This window comes from Erythrolamprus reginae, chromosome 3 (genome assembly GCF_031021105.1).
Source record: "Erythrolamprus reginae isolate rEryReg1 chromosome 3, rEryReg1.hap1, whole genome shotgun sequence".
NCBI classification, from domain to species: Eukaryota; Metazoa; Chordata; class Lepidosauria; order Squamata; family Dipsadidae; genus Erythrolamprus; species Erythrolamprus reginae.
Genome location: NC_091952.1, coordinates 117100642 through 117120430, shown reverse-complemented (window position 1 = coordinate 117120430; position 19789 = coordinate 117100642). Strand labels below are relative to the sequence as shown.

General features: G+C 37.2%; 1 protein-coding gene across 1 annotated transcript in view; it reads right to left on the bottom strand.

The window, feature by feature from the left end:
• Positions 1 to 19789, bottom strand: part of COL11A1 (collagen type XI alpha 1 chain) — a 308095-nt gene that overhangs the window by 54955 nt on the left and 233351 nt on the right. The window contains exons 42-49 of the mRNA XM_070748567.1: positions 16706 to 16759; positions 16304 to 16357; positions 16144 to 16197; positions 10522 to 10575; positions 8440 to 8547; positions 7566 to 7619; positions 6908 to 6961; positions 4423 to 4476 (exon numbers count right to left, since the gene is read on the bottom strand). Of these exons, the coding sequence (XP_070604668.1) occupies positions 4423 to 4476; positions 6908 to 6961; positions 7566 to 7619; positions 8440 to 8547; positions 10522 to 10575; positions 16144 to 16197; positions 16304 to 16357; positions 16706 to 16759 (486 nt within the window). The remainder of the gene's footprint in view (positions 1 to 4422; positions 4477 to 6907; positions 6962 to 7565; positions 7620 to 8439; positions 8548 to 10521; positions 10576 to 16143; positions 16198 to 16303; positions 16358 to 16705; positions 16760 to 19789) is intronic.

The window sequence follows — 19789 nt, the reverse complement described above, 5'->3', positions numbered from 1 at the left end:
TTAATGTAATACCCTTACTCATTTTAAAGCTTTTAATTACAGCTCGTGCTTTGAAAAAAATAAAAATCAATGGTAAATTAAGCAAATGTTTATTCTTACTGCTTTTTTCATCTAAAAATTTGTGGCTTTCCACAAGAGTTTTAGTACAAAGATAATATGCCTCTCTTAATGGCCCTTTAAAGTGTTCTCTTCTTGTATGTATTCTCCCTCTTATTGTTCTTGTAATTAATTAAGTTTTGTGCTCCATAGTAACAATTACTATGCATCCATGATCATTTTCCCACTAGCAATTTATAATGTCATCCAGCCATTGTTGTGGCAATATATCATTAAAGAAATCACGCTTTCTATTGTCGCAGCAATGGCTGTGTAACGCTTTAAATCACCAGCGCTGTAACATTTACATCTATATATGAAACAACAAAGATTCACTTGAATGAAGTGGTGCAGGATGTAGAGATATCTTGATTTGTTTGCTGCAAAAATGAAGACAGCTTATTCACCTCCACAAAGCTGACTTCCTGACCTTGAATCACCTAAGGCCAATCCTATTGAACTATTGAAGCTTCTCTGTGCCTTCTCCAACAACATTGCCTGAAGAAGTGATAGCCTTCAGCTTTTGCTGAAATTACATAAATTGGAAAAGTTTTACTATATGCTGAGGGGAATCTCGATTAGGCTTTGGTCTTTTCTTTCCTCTTGGTTTTCTCGTGCAATGCTTGCTGAAAAGTCTGTGGAGATTCTCAGTCAGCCAGATCATGGTTGTCTCAAAGATAGTGCGCCTCTTACTACCTCATTCCAATCCAATTTCTACCCAACTCAACCCAATCCCACCCTTGACCATGAACTCAATCTCAAATGTAAACTAATCAATGCAAGAAGCATAATCAATAAATTATCTGAATTCCTCATCCTACTTGACACAAACATATTTGACTTAATATTTGTTTGTGAAACATGGCTGAACTCTTCATATCCTGACTCCATCATCACACAAAGTAACTACCTGGTCTTCCGGTCTGACCGCGACTCCCGCAGAGGGGGTGGTGTAGCCACATTCTACAAAAGCTCACTCAACCTAAAAAACATTCAAGTTACACAAGATCTCATCCTCCCTGAAAGCCTAGTTTGCGACATTTCCCTCAACACTACACTCCGTTTCCTTCTGTGCTACAGAGATCCAAACTACGACATTACCCACGCAACTAAACTAACCTCCCTCCTAACTTGGGCAACCTCCTGCCTCCATCCCATTATCTTTGCTGAAAGACAACTGGACTTTCTTTGTTGTTGCTTGAAGATGTTTCTTTTCTCATTCAGAAAGCTTCATCAGTTCATAGATGAGAAGCCAAACATCTTCAAGCAAAAGCAAAGAAAGTCCAGCGACCTTTTGAAAAAGCACTTTTGAGCTTGTTGTAAAGGTTTCACTTATCTTCCCCTCATAGTTCCTCTAAGGAAAAGGCAGAGGAAAACACAAGCAGGCCAGACTGAAACAATATGATTAGGTTTTTAAAAAGTTTTCCAAGTAAGATAACCACTGTTGCATTGTGAAGATGCTTCAAGGACACACTTTGAAGTTACATCAAAGCAAAGCACTCTTTGATTTAAATGTGGGATATTAATTTCAGTGTGTACTGACAATTTCAATACACACAAAGAGACAAAGCTGGTAGATAAAACATAAGAGGTCGTATATTATCACTCTTGGAGATAATAAAATATTGTGGCATCTCGATGATCTGCTTTGCATTAAGAATGTTGATAAGAGATTCTGGTAGTTTCTGGAATCTCAATAGCTTGAGACACCTCAAGACCATAGAGTGGGAAATACATACAAGTCAATGCAGGGAATCAGCTACTAGTGACCATGGCAAAAAAAATGATTGGGACAAATGTTTGTAGAGATTCTCAGTCATCCAGGTCATGGTTGTCCCAAAGGTGCAAAGGCAAATGATCTTTCTTGGTTTCCCCCCCCCCCTTTTGAAATCATTTCGCTTCTCTTTGAAGAAGCTTCTTCAACTCTGACAGGATCTCCACTATTCTGTCAGAACTGAAAAAGCTTCTTGGATGAGAAGCAAAATGTCTTCAAAAGAAAAACCATCAAGAAAGCCTCCAGAAAAGGAACCTTTTTGATTGGGACAAGTGTCCCAGTAAAATGCTTGGTGAGACTGACCCGCACTATGCGCGATTAAGATTTGGCATAATCAGGCGTGCTCACACATTATACAAAGAAGGCAGATGCTGAGGGCACCAGCTCATTTTCCTGCCAGGAGGCCTTTGAGCATCACATTGTGAAGAAGCATGATAATTTATGATAGAAGCAAATGAAAACTATTCTCAGTGTAGGAGAAAGAGGCATCATTTATTAGATTTTAATTGTTACTCTGGGTTGGCAAAACACCAGAACTAAATAATACTTTTAAAAAGAGATCGTGCCCCAATGTCATAACCTTGTTGATTAAAACTTGCCCCACCCCATTGCTTTATTAGAATTTTCCCCAGAGACAAATCAGTTAAAGTTTATGTCTATTAATATCCTAATTGAATGGATCAAAGCATGTTGCCTTAATTGAAATGAATAACCTGTCAGCATTCCAACTAACATCTCAGTCCAAGGCAAATACTTCCTCAAAGTTCCAATTTATTCTTAGAACCATCTTGGCATATCTCTGGGGAAATCCAGATCTGATTTCTCCAGGATTTCTACTTCTAGGTTACAGTTCATTCTCCTGTCCCAAACCCACAAGTTCATCACGTGGGAACCACGGGAACCAATAGGACCACTAATAATCAGCCATCAGGTCCATACATGCCCATCTTCTTCCGGCCTGGTGCTGACAAAAGATTACCTTGAAACTCTAAAAGAAATTTATTTTGTCTACCTCTAACTCCTCATGCAACCATCCCTCTCCTCTTCCCACAGCAAGAAACATTCCAAAAGAACATAGCATAATATGGCAGCTCAAAACCTCCAAGCATTCTGGCTTCAGCCTGACATAACCATTCACTCTTTTTTTTCTTTTTTAGTACGTCAGATCTAGATTTTTTTAAAAAGATGAAGCAGGAGGAGCTAAATAATCATTAATTTACCCTGGAGTCTCCTAAAATATAAACAATTACTCTTCATGCATAATATATTGAAACAAATTGCTTTTCAAAGTACTGTTGATACTGTTGTAACATAGAATGATTGTTTATTATCACCCCTGCTGATGAACTTTAGTTAAGTGCAGTTACTGTGATAGAGGCACCCAGCAGGGTCTTCTCAAGTATCTTTTCCCATTACAAATACTCAATTTTAGTAAGCGCGCATGAAAACCACCCACTTTCAAAATTCTTTACAAACCTACCTTCACAGCAAATGTAAAGAAATAACTCAAAGCAGCACATAATTTAGTACCCCATAATCTTGGCCTTTAAAAGTATATCAAATATAAGACAGTTTTCCACAAAAATGCACCTAGTCCTAGATCAAGTTGATTTTTGTTACATTAGAAATGCTAAGGGGAAGCTCTCTTGGCTAAATAAAACAACAGAACACCTGTTCATGAATTTGCTAATTGTGTTGCATTAATTTGCTATGATTGGTGGCATATAATGCCTTTATATATTTCTTGGAACCATATTGGGGGAGGAGGGAAAGAAAACAGAATAGACTACATTTTGCCTAATAGACAAACAGATATAATTGTCAAGGCTATACACATATTGCATATGCGGAACAAAGTTCAAAAGCTTATCGGTTATAATTTACCATGTGTTTGACAATATATCTGTTTTACTTCTCTAGGATGCAATAATATTGGGTGAAAACCTGCTATAGGAAGGTTTTCTTTAGGAATTTATCCTTCTGCTTATTTCTTGTTCAGGTCACTTTTATGTGGTTTCACAATTCCCTTTTGTATCTGCATCAAGCTCCGTTGTCAAAAACAATGCTCAAAATATGCATTTCATACATTTAAATTAGATTTGGATAGATTTAAATTGTCAAGTTATTCAAAGAAGTGCAAAATGTGGCAAGATAGCTGAATAGCTGAATTATGTGTATAAATGTGAAAGTTGCTGGATTTTCAGATACACAAAAAAATTTCCTCCAGCACCTCTGCCTGTGTTGGGAGGCAATGTGGCGAAGTGTGAAATAAATTGTGCATGCTGTTACAAGTCAGATGAAATTTAGTACACTAAATGCATGGCAATCTGGAAGAAAAAAAGAATCTTAGTAACAGATGGTGAAAGCTCTTAAATGAGAAAAAGAGTTTTTCCACATATTAATGAGCCCTTGGGTCAATACAAACGATAAGAGTCTGCTTAAATTGTTCCATCTATCCACCTAAATTGATAGCCTCCCCGCCAAATCCAACAATGACAATAATGAACAACAACAACAACAAAAAAGGTCAGATACAGAGAAATATGACTTACTCTCTTTCCAGGAGGGCCTGGGGGACCTGCTTCACCAGAAGGACCTGGTGGTCCCTGAAATGATAAAAATATTCAAATTACCCAATTTAAAATGTGATTGCTAAAAGATCCTGTGCAATGGTGTGCGCATACACACACACAATAAATACACACACATATTTGGCAACCAAAGTGTATGCTATCAACTGAAACTGGATAAGAAAACCAGTGTAAACTAGAAAAATATAAGTATGTGGACTTAACTTGTTAAGAAATATGAAAGGTAATTTAGGAAACTATAGAAAGTTGTATTAATTCCAACTTCTTACCCACTTACAGATAATCCTTGAGTTACAATCATTTGTTTAGTGACTGTGAAAGTCACAAGAGTGCTGAAAAAAAGTGACTTCCAACCAGCCCTTGCATATATGACTGCCATAATATGTGATTTGCAACTGTCATATGCCTGGATTTGCAATGGCCACCATTTGTGACTTCCTAGCAGCTTCTGACAAGCAAAGTCAATGGGGGATATAGATTTGATTAAAACTGTGACAAAAAAGTTTTAAAACTATGTAAACTGTGTAAAACTGTGTAAAATTTTAAAACTGTTTAAAATTTGTTTAAGGTTTAAAACTGTGTAAAATTAGAAATGGTCATGTGATAACACATTTAATGACTGCAACCAGGGGTGGGCTGCTGCCCGGATAGGGGTGAATGCAATGGGGCTGCGAAAATGGAGTTCACTCCAGAGCACCGTTCCCTGTAGGCTGCGCACGTGAGCGTGCGCGCAGCCCAAAATACCGCCTCGCGCGCCCTTTTCCATGGGCGCACAGTCCCCATTTTCCATGGGCGCGCAGTCCCGCGGGGGGCGGGGAGGTGCCGGCAACAGAAGGGAAGGGAGCTGCAGTTGCCCCTACCTCCCCATGTTGTCTCCGGCCCCCTCGGCCTTTCGTCACTGCCCCCCGCCCGATCCGCCCCCTCTGCTCCTCCGCCCCCTCCTACCTTTGGGCGCGGCTCCTCCGCACCCGGAACGCACGCCCTGCCCATCTCAGTCCCTTTGCTGAGAGCACTTTCATCCCGGGCTCTCAGCAACGGGGTTGCAGGAGAGGCGGGGCAGGTTGCGCACGCTCCCTATCTCCATACCAGGCCACTCGGAACATTCAAAATAAGAAAAACTTTAATCAGCGAAGGCTTTTCTTATTTTGAATGTTCCGAGTGGCCTGGTATGGAGATAGGGAGCGCGCGCAACCATGCCCCCCCCGACATTGAATATCACCAGCCTCCGCTGAGAAGAACGGAGAGAGAACGAGAGTGAGTGAGAGCAACAGACAGCAAGATAGAGAGAAAGTGAGAAAGAGAGAGAGAGAGAAAGGGGGGAGAGAAAGAGATAGCAAGAGAGAGAACAAGAGAGAGAAATAGTGTGAGAAAGAAAACAAGAAAGAGTGAGAGAGAGAGAGAGAGAGAAAGCAAGAGAGGGAGAAAGTGAGAAAAAGAAAGAGACCAAGAGGGGGAAAGAGAGAGAAAGAGAGAGAAAGAAAGAAAGAAAGAAAGAAAGAAAGAAAGAAAGAGAGAGATGAGAGAGGAAGGAAGAGAGTGTGAGAGAGAGACAGAGAAAGCAAGAGAGAGAGAGAAGAGTGGAAGGAAGAGATAGAGAGAAATGATAGAAAAAAGGGGAGAAAAGAGAAATGAGAAAATGATTGAGGCAGAGAATGACAGGAGAGAGAAACAGAGAGAGAAGTGACTTGATTTAAAGCATATGGTAAAAGCACTTAAATAATAACAGAGAAAAAAACCCCAGCCCTCATCTGTTTTTATTAATAGTTATGTTTTTGGTTTTGCTGGTTGATTTAGTTTTAATAGTAATGGATTTTGTTTTTTTTTAATTATTAATTTCTTTTAATAAAAGGGATTTTTTCTTATTTATTTATTTATTTATTTGTTTGTTTGTTTGTTTGTTTGTTTGTTTATTTATTTATTTATTTATTTATTTATTTATTTATTTATTTATTTATTTATTTATTTATTTATTTATTCCGCCCAGTCCCAAAGGGACTGTCGCTCAGACACTATACTTTTCCGCCCACACCGAAAAAAAATTAGAGGGTACATTGCTCCAGAGTACCCAATTTGCACTGAAAGATGTTGAAAGAAAATGTAGGGCGTCCTGCATAAGCCACGGCCACAGTGTGGTAATAAAGATTTTGGTAGACCTTCACTGACTGCAACACTTAGCAATGGAGGTTACAGTCCCAATTATGATCCTAAGTTGAGAACAACCTATTTTTATTCATTTTCCCCACAGATAAATAGGAAAAGTAAATAAATGGGCAAAGATTGAATATGAATTGTTCCAAAGAGAAGCTTTCAGCCTTTTCTACACAATCCTGATGTGATTAGAATCCTGACATGATTGGAATATAAGTGCTGCCATCCTCAATTATTATAATACAATCAATTAATACAATGAAATCAACAGAATTATGCTCACAAAGATATTACTTACAGGTTGGCCTGGATCGCCATCATCGCCTTTTTCTCCTCCTGTGCCATCAGTTCCCTAGGGAGGTAGAAAGAGAAAGGAAAGAAAGAAAGAAAGAGGATGAAAGAAAATAGCACCCATCTAATTTATATCCTATTTGAATTGTATGTTCTACTCAGAAAGAAGACTCTTTTTAAGAACTATGACAGACAGCAATATTAATTCAATATAGTATGTTGTGTTTGTCTAAATATCTCAGTGATTTGTTTATTATCCAAGGGAGCCTCTCATAGCAACTTCTGCTTCGTGTTAGCTGCAGAACTGCAATGTTTTTATACTTCAGGATTTTCTCAAAAATCCAGTTCGACGTAATAATCAGGATACTGTACTGCAACAAGGAGACCAAGATTCAATTTTCCACTAAGCCAATACAATCACAAGTTGATATCAAAAAGGTCTCCGTGCTTCACTCACTGTACAGGTTGATATGAAAGTAATATTTAGACAAGCGTTACACTGAATCCTGGAAAGGAACTGAGGAAAGAAACTTTCAATTTCAGTTCCACAAAGCTGTGTTTTGCTCAGAGGAAAGAGATGCAACAAAGTAAATTTCTCAGAATCAAAGACCGTATCCAATATCAACTGAAGCCAGGTAAAGCAGTTTTATTTTTGAAATACTTACACCTGGACCAGGTTCACCGGGAGGTCCAGGATCACCAGGGAACCCAACAGGGCCCTAAAGAAATTGAAAACAAGGTAAAACAAATGAGCATCAGGGAAACGTAATTGCAAATAAGACATTTTTATTGATACATAGGTTCTGAGAATATATAGCCTCTGAAACAAAAATATATTTTGGAATACAGCTTCTTAAAATCCAACAAGAGTAACCAATGTTAAGAAAACTAGAAAAAAAAATATTTAGCTATTTCTATGCTACCCCTCTCACTGATACAGCAACTCTGTCTACAACAGATCTTCCTGACAGTACTCAGAATAATTTTATAGAGAGTTGAGAAAATGCAATTAAGAAATGAAATAGATCTTGATTATTTATTTATTTATTTATTTGTTTGTTTTGACTTATAAGCTGCCCATCTCTCTGCAGACTCTGGGCATCCGACAGCAAAAGAAAAACAACAATATAAAAACAATAAAACAATTTAAAAACCCCTTAAATTAAGACCTTCATCCGTTCATCTGGGACAAGATGGAATCATTCACCGGCACCAGGCTTGCCAATAAAAGTCATATTTTTACCACCTTCCAGAAGGCCAGGAGGGTGGAGATTGTGCAGAGGGAGTTTGTTTGTTTGTTTGACTTCTATGCTGCCCAATCCCGTGGGACTCAGGGATTGGGTGGTAACTCCATCATGAGTTGATTCCATAGGGCTGGAGCCACCACAGAGGAGGCCCTGCCATGTGGTCCCGCCAGTCAAAATTGCATGGATGAAGACTAACCTTGTGGGCCCTGACCGGCTGTTGGGAGGTATGTGGCAGATTATACTTATTTTGAAATCTTAATATTGGGGCGGCAGGATTAGTATCTTCACTTACTGGATTTCCCTTTGGACCGTCATCACCTGGAGGTCCCTTAAGTCCAGGAGGTCCTGCTGCTCCAGGTGGTCCAGATTCACCTTTTTCACCTCTTTCACCTTTTGGACCCTGCATAAGGGAAGAGCTTTTAATGGAGGTATAGATTGCTTAAAACAAGTAGGGAGCAACCAAAAATAATCATCTATATATAAAATAAAAATCTCATTCATGTGGAGGCAATGTATTTTGAGCTGAGAAATGAAGACAGCACTCTGAAAATTTCCCAAGATCTGTTTGGAAAAGAAATTTATTTCTGGGGAGGTTTGAAAATGAACTGAAGTGCAAATGACTGTAAATTAATGGTAGAATTCTTCATGAGAAATCACTGAATGAAAAGATTTTCTGAATGTATGCAGTATGTGGAATGCTAATATTTAGGAGTCCTGTTCTATGATGAATGAAAACAGCTACTTCAAGAAGAATGGGACCATGCGCAATAGGTCTCTCCCATGAAGTTCCCTATAGTATGAGTATTACTGTGCTAAAAAATGCTGATGGAACATAAATTTAGAGCTGTAGGTCAAAAGTTAGAAGTAGTAATAGCATTTAGACTTATATATCACTTCAGAATGCTTTACAGCCCTCTCTAAGTGGGTCAGAGTCAGTATATCGCCCCCAACAATTTGGGTCTTCATTTTACTGACCTCAGAAGGATGAAAGGCTGAGTCAACCTTCAGCTGGTGAGAATCGAACTGCTGCCAGCCAGCAGAATTTAGCCTGCAATGCTGCATTCTAACCACTGTGCCACCATAATTTTTCTAACTGAAAAGCCTATCCAATAACCAGAACAAAGACCTGGGCAAATAAGCTACTGTATTTTTCCTCCCTAAAAGAGGCTGAAAATTCAGGTGTGTCCTTTACTCTGAATGCAGCTTTCTTCAAAGCTTTTTTTTCCAGCCCTAACTAGGGGCTAACAATGTTTCCAGCTCTTACTGCTTGCAAGCTCTTTTATTGTTGCACTCTGCTAAGAATGTTTTCCAAGCCTCGTCTTTGCAGCTTTTTTTCATTCCTCTAAACTGCTCCAAATGTTTCTTTTCAGCCCTAACTAGGTGCTAATGATGTTCCCAGCTCTTACCTACTTGCAAACTCTTTCACTCTCTTTTATTCTCTGTGAATAATGTTTTCCGAACCTTGTCTTTTAAAGTATTTTTATTGTTCTACTTGCTCTGAATGTTTCTTTCCCTTAGCCCCAACTAGGTGCTAACAATGTTCCCAGCTCTTACAGGCTTGCAACATCTTTCATATGAGGACATATGCACCAAGACAAATTTCTTGTGTGTCCAATCACACTGGCCAATAAAGAATTCTATTCTATTGTTACTCTCTGCTAAAAATGTTTTCCAAGCCCTAAGTCTTTGCAGTTTTTTTAATTGCTCTATTTGTTAATTTTCCAGCCCTAATCAGGTGCTAACAATGTTCCCAGCTCTTACTGACTTGCAAGCTATTGTATTGTTACTCTCTCCAAATAAGGTTTTTTTAAGCCTAACCAGGGGATAAAATAATGTGCTGAAATTGACCAGACTAAGGATGCTAGATGAATATCTGGTATGCAGATTCTTTCCCCTATTTTCCTCCCCAAAATCTAAGGTGCGTTTTATATTCTGGTGGGTCTTATACTCCGCAAAATACGGTAAATACAGTATGATAGCAAATGAATCTAATGCCAGTTCTCAAGATCAATTTTTTTAAAAAAAAAAAGGTTCAGAGATAATATGAGTCAGAAAAATAGGCAGAGATCACACAAATTAACCAACAGACCTTGCTCTTTGAAATGATCTTGAAACTTTTTAAAAATAGTCTGCTTTAGATTTTTACTGTATAGATCAAGAAGCAAATTGAACTGATTTCATCACTAAGAATCTCTGCGTGGAAACACTAATTTTAATAAGAAATCTTTCCTGGCACATTTAAGAGTATCATAAAAAAATTATTGGTAGGTTTTGGCAGAAACAAACAGAACACGTTACTATCTCAAAATACTATAGAGAAGCTACAGTACAGTTACTTCTACAAAACCTATTGGAAGAAGAAGTATATACTTACAGTTGTGCCACCTTCTCCAGAAGGCCCAGGATTTCCCGCTTCTCCAGGTTCACCCTATGAATATTCAAAGATAGAAGTAATACATTATATACAGTAGTGACTCTAGTCTTTCTTCCATTTAATTTAATATTTTGATTGTCTTTCTTGTTAAAGGATAAATGCTACTCTTTTAATACTACTCTTTTAATGAACTCTTCAACCTTAAAAAAACAATATTGAAGTATATCCTTGAGAAACCAAGAAGTGCTAATAGAAAATTATTTCAAAATACCTGGTTAGAAATTACGTTACGTATTTAGCCTAAGGAAACTAATAAATAAACATAGTGACAATAAATAAAATAACATGCTGACAGAGAAAAAAAATCTTCATCTCTTGTCTCAAAAGCAAATGTAGCAGCATTTATTAGTGATGATAGCTCTTTAGTAAACCAGATGGCTTGTCTGGCATATATAAACAATCTGAGAAAAGGCAACATGTATACACCATTAAAGAAATGTTTACGTTAATTTATTCATCTCTTGAGTTCATAGTGAGAATTCCATGAATCCCCTATCAGAATTGAGGAATGGTCAGTGAGCTTCCCTTGGCTTCATATGGAATTGGCTCAATATTTATCAACTTTCTTCGCCCGTTCTGAGCTTCTTGGGTTGCTGAGAGGTTGGGGAATGAAGATAGCTCCTACCACCCATTCCCTCCCGCTTCAGCAGCCTGAGAAGTCCCGAATGTGCAGCAATGATCCCAGGCAGGGGTTGGCTAGTGGCCGGATGGGGTGGAACGCAGTGGGACAGCGAAAATGGAGCTCCACTCCAGAGTACCCAATTTGCACTGAAATGTGTTGAAAGAAAATGCTGGGCGTCCTGCATAAGCCACACCCACAGTGTGGTAGTAAAAAATTTGGTAGCCCTTCACTGATCCCACATTCTGAGCATCTCAGGCTCCTAGGGGGAAGAAACAGGTGGCAGGAGTTATCTCTGTTCCCTCCCCCATCCCCAGCAGCCCAATAAGCCCCAAACACATGGCAATGCCTGGGATCATTGAATGGGGAAAAGCATTCGGGCTGGAGTCTCCTAGAAGAACCGCCACTGCGGTCTTGCTGTTCACATTGCAGGGAGCTTCGTTGGTGGGTGGGCAATGTCCCCCTGCTTCTCTGTCCTCTGCTGAGCTCCCCTCTTTGCCGCCAGCCTTAGCCACCACCATTCGGCTCCTTCCACCCCTTCCAGCCTATTCCAAAATCAGAAAGAATATCCTGCCTTCTCACTTTAAATGATATCTGAGAACGTTGAGGTCAGGAAAGCCAAAAACAACAACAGTGGAATGTCAAGGTCTTACAAGGCTAGAAGAGTTACATCTCAAATTGGATATGAAAGTCGAATTAGTTCTATAAGAGTGCAAGAACAGTAATTGGATTAAGATTTGGAATACCATGCTTATTATTTCTATGTTGTATATGTATAAAACTGTTATAATTGGAATCAGGTTATTGAGAGATAAAACCTAATATTCTCCCTTTTAATTAGTAGGATGAAGTCTTTTTTAAAAATACGTTCTTCCTTGTGGAATTCCTTTTAATTGAAAATGTGAAGACAGAAACTTTAATCAATGTATTCAAAGCATAACTTTTTTTTTAAAGCTATGGGCACTTTTCTGAAAAATTACCTTTTTTTTAAAAAAAAAATTACTTTTCCCTCCCTAAGCCTAGCTCCATTAGATCATATCTGAATCAAGTGCATTTGCACTGTCAACTTCCAGTCCATTTCACAATATTATAAAGCCTGTACTTAAAAGTTGATTTTTAAGTGGTTAATGCATATGTGTAATATTGGTAGTTCAGATGTATAACCGATTCTGAGAAAGACAGAAAGCATTAATGATTCAGCATGACCTTTGGTTATTTTTACAGCAGCTATCTTTGGCCTATATGATTGCATGAATAGTAAAAGGGAACAACAATCCATTTACACCTGCATGGCATTAACTAGAGCAAAAAACTCCCAAACTTTTATAATTGAATAACTTTTAAAAGAAGTGGAAATTATAATTTCCACGAGAATCAGTATGGAATATTGTAAAGTCCTATGGTAGTTCTCAGTGTTTTATCAACTTTAAGAAACTGTATTATAAATGTAGCTGCTATGTACAAGAGGCATCCGGCCATATAGCCTTCTTTAACATCAGTACAGGAGTAAGAAAGGGATGGATAATACGAATCACCATTCTTGTTTCCCTCCTCCATGGACTGTTTTCAGAGAGCAATAGATAGCCCTAGCATCCCATGGGCAACAACACATCTAACACATTTAGATTGTGCAGATGACATTGCATTGCTGGGGGAAACGAAGAGGTATTTGCAATAAATGCAAATTTAGATAATGAGGCCAACGGGATTAGCTTGCGTATAAATTTTGAGAAGATCAAGTTTATGCAAGTTGGACGTGCTCGGGACACTTATATGCTTATAACAGTCTGTGGCCAAGCTATAGAACCATGTTGGCAAAACTATGGAACATGTGCCACAGATGGCACATGAAGATACATTTGCCAGCAGGGGAGCCATTGCTGTAGATCAGCTCCAGCACTCCGGGTGTGCTAGCCAGCTGATTTATGGCTGGCCACGCCCCCTCCCAGGAGTCTCCATGGCTTGCTTTGAGGTAAGTAAAGGGCTTGTGTGGAGGCTCTGGGATGATGTTTCTGTCTCTGCAGAGTCTCCTAGTAAGCCTTTGGAGAGTGGAAAAATGGGACTTCTGGTCCCACTGGAAGTTGCAAAATCAGCTTGGCTTCTGGAAGGCCTCCAGTGGGGAGGCCATTTTCATCCTTCCCAAATTCCTATAAAGCCTCTGGAACCTGGGGAGGGTGAAAAACCCGCCGTGCTATCGTGTGCCAAAAGTGTGGGAGCGTGGGGGTCATGCGCATATACTTAGGGCGGGCACATTGAATTATGGGTGTACACATGCATTTCTCCTTGTTCCTCCCAGTTTTGTCATACAACATCAAAAAGGTCAAGCATCACTGCTATAGAACAAGTCCAACAATTTATTTATGTTGGTAGCATTTTGTCTATGAATTGAGGATATTCACCATCAAATTGGAATGGCAGCAGTCGTGTTTCAATGCATGCTCCCATTATGGTCTACAGCAGCCATAAGTATTACCACAAAGATAATTCTTCAAGGCTGTTGTGAAACTTCCATGTTTCACAAACATATTGCAGTTTATGCTTGTGAAACATGGAAGTGTAGAGTCAAGATGATTAAATGGTTAAATAGTTTCCAACAATGTTGCTTGAGAACAATCCTCTATACCGCATATCAGGACCAGATTTGAACATTTATTGAGAACTCTGATCAAATGTTGAATGTGGTTTGTTGGCCATATCTTGTATATGTCTAAAAACAGGCATCCAAAAATTGCTCTATGTTGGATATCTTCAGGAGGAATTTCTATGGAGATTCTCAGTCATTCAGATAATGGTTGTCCCAAATGTACCTTTTCAAGAGAAACTGAACTTTATGTGTTTTTCTTTCAAGACGTTTCACTTTTCATCCAAGAAGCTTCTTCAGCTCTTAGAGAAGGATTATTAGAAGCAAAACGTCTTCAAAGAAAAAAACAGAAAATCCAATTGCTTCTTCAAAAATCACATTTGGGATTTGCGAGGGAAATAGAAAATGAAGCCAGTTTCAGTAAACCTGGCATCAAACACTTAAGGAAGATCTTAAGATTAATAATAATAATAATAATAATAATAATAATAATAATAATAATAATAATAATAATAATAGATTTGTATACCGCCCCTTTCCGCAGACTCGGATTATTAACGTCCCTTGGGATGATGCAGGAGATGTTGCAAATGATAGAAACCATTGTAAAACTGTTGCTGCCCAATGCACTCTGCACAGAACTCTGCATAGCTCCTTCATGTGTCATTTTAAAAATATGATCAAGTGTTGCTTTACATTTAGCAGCAAGTATACAAAAAAAATCCTATTTACATTGAACTAAGAATCATAATCTCTGGGATTAGGAATATAGCATGAAGCTTTACTGTAAAACAAGAGATGTTACTACAATTGCAGCATGGAAGGAGACAAAGAATTTCAAATTGCTTTATGATTTTATGGTGGGAAAATATTCCTGAAAGTTGAAGAAGTTTCAAACTTTGAATTTTGTAGTAGCTTGGGTACCAACCACCTAAATATTTGCATAGCTTCTAAAACTAGAAAGGCTTATTCAAATATAGATAGTTTGTATATGTCCATTTCCTTTGACACAATGCTAACAAGAAAGAGATTTTATTTGACGGGAATCTAGGAAAAGGAAGATAAAGTGATGAGCATTGGATAATCAATATCTTGCAATGGATGTCAACATTAGAGCAACAGAGCATTAAAAATAGATTGAAATGGGAAAGGTAAAATCTTTACTTACTTATTCTATAGTCTTCTTTAAAATGAAGAATGATGACACCCACATTAAATAGCTGGTCCTTCTTCTGTGTTCTTTTGAACACAGAAGAAAAGGCCTGGAACTTTTTGTCTCCATTTCTGGCAATGATTAAATAATGATCCCTTATTTGTATGACCTGAACCTTTGGTCAGTGTTACTTTACAATGAAAGGTCTAAACTGGAGGGTAAAGAGTCAGATAGTTCTTCATAAAGAATACAGGAAGACTTTATTTGATTCCAAATTTCAGACATGAAAAGGAAAGGAAAGATCAAGGACTTCAACTCAGGCCAAGAAGACAAAGACAGTTTGGAAAGCTTCTCGAAGATCTACCAGAAATCTCATTTATGAGTTTAAAACACAGAGGAAAAATATTTCAATTTTAGTTATTAGTAATTACTCTAAAACGGTATCGTGTTATTTTAGTCATGTACAATGACATAACATTAAGTGAAGTTATATTAGTCTATGTTGTGGTCTACCAGTGGCCTGGTTTGCCAAATTTTTCCTGCAAATTGGTCTTTGGCAATTTGCCAAAGAAGAGCAAGGTTCATGTGTGTTTGTGACAAGAGATATAAATAGGAGTAGAACAACTATATATATAAAAAAGCGAGGATAGTACCAACACAAATTGCTGCCTTGGGTGCAATTCCAAAATGTTTGGAGCACCACTTGAATACCATTGGCATTGAAAAAAATCATCACCACCAATCAACAACCTACATCTAATGATGATACCTTTAACATCATGAAACAAACAACATCTGCCTATGTATGCCAGATGCTTGGAAAGTTTTCAAAAATGGACCAAAATGTTGAATCCAACCTAAACATCTGTCTGACTCAACAAAATATCGGTCAGGTTCAACAAAACGTTGAATCTAACCTAAACACCTGTGCAACAATAATAATATATTTTGTCATAAACATCTAATGCAACAGCAAAACAAACCCTAGTCGATGGATACTTATGGAACAAGATATTGATTAGATGCAATTTTACACATATGCCCTAAAATGTAATCATCATTGAGTTCAAAAGTGGATATTTAGAATAATGTATTTTTGTTGACAAGGATTTATGGACACTACAGTCCAATCTCTCAGCAGAACATCCTTCAGAGGGATAATGCGTATTTCCTATTCCATAAGGTATAAAATCCACTGCATTTTCTTACCTTCTGACCAACTCCTCCAACAGAGCCAGCTGAACCTGATGGACCTTGAGGACCCTTGGATGAGAAGAATATTTAAGGTGATTCATGTGTTAATTATGTCTTAAACTACATATATGTATATACATGTGTAAACATCAACGGATGTTCATGTATTTCTTACATCTGATCCGCTTGGACCTTGAGGGCCTCTAGGGCCAGGGGGACCTGGAGGACCCTGCAAGAGAGAAAACACAAACAAAATTACAAAATTATAAGTCTGATGCAAAGAACAAGAGAAAATGGGAAAACTAAGTTTAGCCTGCTCCCTATTTTGAAGAATCTTTGGTGAATCAAAGAGGGAAGAGAGGAAGGGGAGTAGTGTGAAATATAGAAGGAAAGCAGATGGGAGATAAAAGTATAAAAGGAGAAAATGAAAGGTATTTACTTATGGCATTTTGGACAGAAATGTGTAATCGTAGATGTTTTGATATTATGGTATATGTATGGATGTTTATGTAAGTTTGGTGAATTTTTTTTAAAAAACTTTATGGGGTCATTTAGAGGAGAAAGAACAACATCTTACCATTGGACCAACGTCACCATTTTCACCTTTTTCACCTGGGGGCCCAGGAAGACCCTAGTGATAAGAAACATCCATAGAAATGCATAGTATTAATTATAGAATAGTTCAAATAAAGGCATGTGGCAGGAAACATTTTCTAACCTAATATTTGAGAAATCAAGATTTCCTTAGCGTATTTTTACTTCCAAAGTTCTAAAGTAAGTGCATAAGATTGAGGCCTCCATCTTGTTTTCTTGTTGTAGTGAGGATGCATCACATTTTTATCTCATTTTATTCATTTGATTAACTGAATTTGCACAGCTGATTCATGAGAATGGTTCCTGAAGAACTAACCATCAAATGCCACAAGTTAAAACATAAAACACAAAATGAAATTATTCTAAAATGTAATTCAAGCACTGTTGTTTAAAGATGATCTCCATTATAAAATATATACTTAAAAGGCTCAAATAAAGAATGTTTTTCCTGGCACTGAAATGTATGGTAGACTGGCAAAGAAGTTTCTTAAGTGAAGTACAACCATTGAAAAGTGCACCTGTCCTGATGCTTATCCCGTCAGGATAAACATCAGGATTTAATTTAATAGGAGCAAACTGCATTATTTAAAGCAGTCTGGATATTTATGCAAATTTTATTATTAGATTTTTATCCAATCTTTGTTACTTTATAAATAACTGAAGAGGGTGAACATTCATAATTCTCCCTCCTTCCTCCTCCTTTTGTTCCCTGTGAACTGGGTTAGACTGACAGAGAGGGACTGCCCAAAATCATTTTCCCAGCTGTCACCCAGACAGGTTTCATGACTAAAGCAGAACTAGAACTCATCAGTCTCCTAGTACCTAGGCCAGCATCTTAACCACTATACCAACCTGGCTATGTACTTATATTTGAGAACAAAACAAATACTTTTCAGAAAATAGGAATAGTATACTCCATCCAGATGCCAAGTCATAAATCATAATTTTACATTTTGACTTTAAAATCTGCCAGAGCACTTATACAGCAGTGGTATATTCTGATTCCAATACTGTCAAACTTTTGTTGAATCTAATATTTAAGAGATCTGTTTATGCGAAAAACTCACCTTAATGGCTGAAGTTATATGTGACATGCTGTCTATATTTTTTCAATTTCTAAAATAATGCCCTTATCCTTCTACACATACAAAATCCTTTTACACCAAGCCATAAAACATTCATTTTTCAAATACAATAATTACAGCTTTCATTAACATCACTAATGATAAAAAAATCTCTCTTTTGTTTTTTTATAATGCTCAAATAAATTAAATATAAATTTATTCTACCATGTTTTTACGTTTAATTTAGTACTGCCTTCAAACGCAAAAAAATTCTGCCACAACTTTCTTAATATTTTTTGCAAGCATTTTCACAAAATATAAAAGTATATTTTTCAAAAATTGAAGAACAGCACTGAAAATAAATGAGAGTACAGAAACAAAAGGATAATTGCTTCTAGTTTTGGCATATGTAAAATACTGCAAATTATGTTGATTAGCATTAATAAGTAAGGCAAATTCAATTTATTCCCACTCTTACTAAATATGCAAGAAGAAAAGGTTATATAACAATGGCTTTATTATTTTTAGTCTAATATATATGAATCAAACTTTTTTTTCCTGTTTTATCATTCAGCTCATTTAAGTTATTTGGAAGTTGAACAGACTTTGTGGCATTTAAACAGAGAAACCATAAGGCATGGTAATATGCATAATAAAATATATTCATTGACTGTGAATAATAAAGAATTGTAGAGTCAATAAAAGCTTGACTTATTACTGGTATCTAAAGATAATTTAATGGCAGGTGTTATGAATTATTTAAAGACACCGTAAATAGATGTTGATCATTGGGTGCATAGCAGTGAGGTTTGACATTCTTGAGCTATGTTGCTCTTGAATTCATTCAGAACTTCAGATTATTAGGACACTCAATCACTTGGGAGAAGTTGTCTTTCTTTTTCATTGACTGCAAGATTTATTGTTGCAGTCGTATTTGAATAGTCTTTTGATTTGCACTAAATGCATGTAGCAGAGCTTTATAATGGAATGTTTTTCAGAGTGATACTTCAAGAATCAGGTTCAAATTGTTCACACTAGGCCCAAGTGCTAAAGTCAATAGAATCTATTCTCTTTTCCTATTTAAAAGACAAATTAGGCTTTAACTGAAAGAATATGCTTAGAAAGGAAAATAGGAAGGCCCTGGCTCACCGGGATATTGGACAGGTTTATGCTGCAAGTTTTAGGTTGAAATTGTAGCAAATTTCTAATAAAATAGTCAACAGAAAACTGGATTAGGAAGCATAATATATGTTGTATCTACCCATTTCAAATATATGTCCTCCACATATGTTGAAATTATAACTTTCAGAATACTAAATCAGCATTAATTTTAGAAGGATGCCAGGCTGGGGTAGCCTGTTATACATCTTACACAAATTCTCCAGTATTCCAAGACTGTGTGTCATTCTTTCCTTTTACAGATTGAATGTGTAATGTTGGTAAATCATGCAAAATGTAGAATCTTGTTTTATGCAAAAAGTATCCACTGAGTTAACAAAACAAATATTTGGAGACCACTTAAATGGCATCTCACCTATAATATCATTTTTCAAAATTACTATAGATAAAACCTTAAGTTCTTAATGAAGAAATGTTGCTGGCAGAAAACCGAGACATTCACTAGCTAAAAGACTTGACTGCAGTTTACATTCCTGCTTTACAAAACTGGGGGGAAAAGTCAAGCTTCACACTCAAAATAGTGTGTGAGTTACAGTTCATCCTTATATCAAAAAGTGTGGGTGATGGACTTAGGGATCCTACTGAAACAACTTCCAAATACATTAAATATATCAATATATCAATAAACATTACTAGACAATGCCTGACAAATTATCATTATTGTATTCTACAACTGTTATATAGATAGTCCTCCGCTTGCAACCACAATTGAGCCCAAAATTTCCATTGCTTCCAATAGTTAAGTGAATTCTATTTTACTTTTTTGACAGTTTTAAGCAAATCACTGGAGCTGTTAAGTGAATCATGTGGTTTTTAAGCAAATC